The 2,125-nt window shown below is 57.7% G+C and overlaps 1 protein-coding gene across 9 annotated transcripts in view; it reads left to right on the top strand.

The window, feature by feature from the left end:
- Positions 1 to 1,111: 1,111 nt before the first annotated feature.
- The window catches only part of PIGG (phosphatidylinositol glycan anchor biosynthesis class G), a 48,913-nt gene continuing 47,899 nt past the window's right edge, over positions 1,112 to 2,125 (top strand). For all 9 annotated transcript variants that reach the window (XR_006887908.1, XR_006887909.1, XR_006887907.1 and 6 more), the window contains exon 1: positions 1,112 to 1,402. Coding sequence is in view for 4 of the 9 variants with exons in the window: in XM_046656079.1 (XP_046512035.1) it covers positions 1,249 to 1,402 (154 nt within the window). In the remaining 5 variants the exon portion in view is untranslated. The remainder of the gene's footprint in view (positions 1,403 to 2,125) is intronic.

The following is a 2,125-nucleotide window of genomic DNA, read 5'->3' as shown; positions in this document are numbered from 1 at the left end:
ATTAATTTTTACAACAAAGAAAGTGGAACTCTGAGAATTTGCGGCTAAGTCACCAAGAAGCAAGCAAAGGAGCTGGGCCTTTATACTGGGACCTCAGTCAGTCAAAGACTCCAGGTATATAGGAGACTGGTAACTTCCAGGGCTCAGCAGTTCCCATCAACCAAGGGCAATTTTCCAGAGAAGGGGGCAGCTGTGAGCTGTGGAAATTAATAAAGAAACATTAACTAGACTGGATGGGGAAGGCCTTTGGGGGGGGGGGGGCGGGGTGGGCCTCACACACCCTCAATTACACCAAACACTAGTATAATCACTTTACTATGGAGGGAAGATCCCCCCCGCCCCCGCAACAGCCCAGCCAATCGGAAATGCCACAGTTCAGCCAATGAGAAGCATTGCCACCCTGAACTGTTCCTCTCCCCCAAGGGACTTTCCTTTAGGACAGCCCCTCCCATCCCCCTTTTTCCTTATAAAAGCAGCTCCGTCTGTTGTTCTCTGGCTTTGCCTGTGGTTTGCCATAACATGCACATCCTCAACTGCAATTCTTTTAGCTATTCTGGGATAAACTCATTTTGAGGCTTTTCAGGTCAACAGATCTGTTGGCCTCAAACACACCCAGGAGCAGGAGCTGGAGCTGAAGCTGGAGGCAGTGGCCAGTAAAGGGTCTGGATGGGGCCCCAACAATGTCCTGGAGTCCCATCCGGCACAGGGACGCCCAGACCTAGGAAGTCAGCTGACCTTCTTGAGGTCACTTAGCAATGTACTGTAATGGCAGCCCAACTTGAAGCCCAGGTCAGACACCGCGTCCTCTGCACGACCTGCCCAAGACACGTGAGGGCTCTACGCTGATGTGAGGAGGAACGAGGCAATACGCGCGAAACCTCCCAGCAAGAGGGACGGCACGTGGTAGTTATTCCCACCCGCGAAACAGGCAACGCAGGGCGGCCGGGGACCCGCGGGGGCGGGGACTCAAAGTGGGTGTGGCAGGGGCGGGGCCTCGCGAGTGGGCGCACCGGAAATACGCGGAAAGGTCCCAGAGCTCAGGGTCATCACGCATCGGGAAGCGCCCGCCCCCTTCGTGCGTATCTCCGGCGCGCCGGCGGACGTGACGACACCCGGAGCCGACACCGGGAGCCGGGGCCTGTGAGCCCTGTCAGTTCGCCCTTGCTCAGAGGCTGCTTCCTGGAGCCGGAAGGAGCTGCTAGGCGAGGCTTGCGCTGGGGTCGCGAAGCACGGAGCCCGGTGGGCGCGATGCGGCTGGGCTCCGGGACCTTCGCCGCCTGCTGCGTAGTGGTCGAGGTGCTCGGGGTCGTACTCTTCCTTCGGGGATTCTTCCCGGCTCCGGTTCGGTCCTCTTCTAGCTCGAAGCACCAAGCAGAGCCCCCAGCGCCCGAACCCTCGGCTGGTACGGACCCCGCCCCGGGCGTTTCCGCTCCCCGCGCCCACTTCCCGGAGGATTCTCCTTCTGAGCCACGCCTCTCAGACTTCTTCCCGGGGCTCCCGGGTCGTCTCTTCCATTCTAGTCCCCATCACCAAGAGCCCCCTTCTTACCCTTTGAGCCTCTTCTTATGTATCCTAGAGCTTTGTGGCAACCACCTACCCGCCCTACTTCGACCCTCCTCCCTGGTCACCGCAAAGGCTCCCGCTTCTCCCCAGCTCGACTCATCCAGTGACGCCCCCTTCCCTGCACAGGCCTTTGGGTCACTCCCTGTTCTGGGCACCCTTTTCGCTCAGTAAAACACAACAGAGAAGATTCCTGTCGACCTCTCGTGTTTTCTTCTATGACATTCCTCCAAGACCCCTTTTTTCACAATGGTTAAGACTTCCCTGCATAGACCCCTTCCTAGCCCTGACCTACCCAGTAGTACATACCAGGTAAAGGCTTGCCCGTTTTGGACCAGGTCCACACATTACCAACCACTGACCCTACAAACAGTTTGCAAATATGCTTGCCTGTCCCCTAGTTGCAGCACTGTTTTAGATCAAGCTCCCTAAATGTCCCATTCCAGAGCCCTCATGAAGGGACTCCCGGGTCCCAGTACTCCTCACCATGGTAAGAGCAATTCACTACTTAATACTGGGACTCCCTGAGCTTGCGCACCCTACCCAGCCCCCCCCCCCACCCCCC

Source organism: Equus quagga, chromosome 3 (assembly GCF_021613505.1).
Source record: "Equus quagga isolate Etosha38 chromosome 3, UCLA_HA_Equagga_1.0, whole genome shotgun sequence".
Lineage (NCBI taxonomy): Eukaryota > Metazoa > Chordata > Mammalia > Perissodactyla > Equidae > Equus > Equus quagga.
This window is presented reverse-complemented; position numbering and strand designations above follow the sequence as displayed.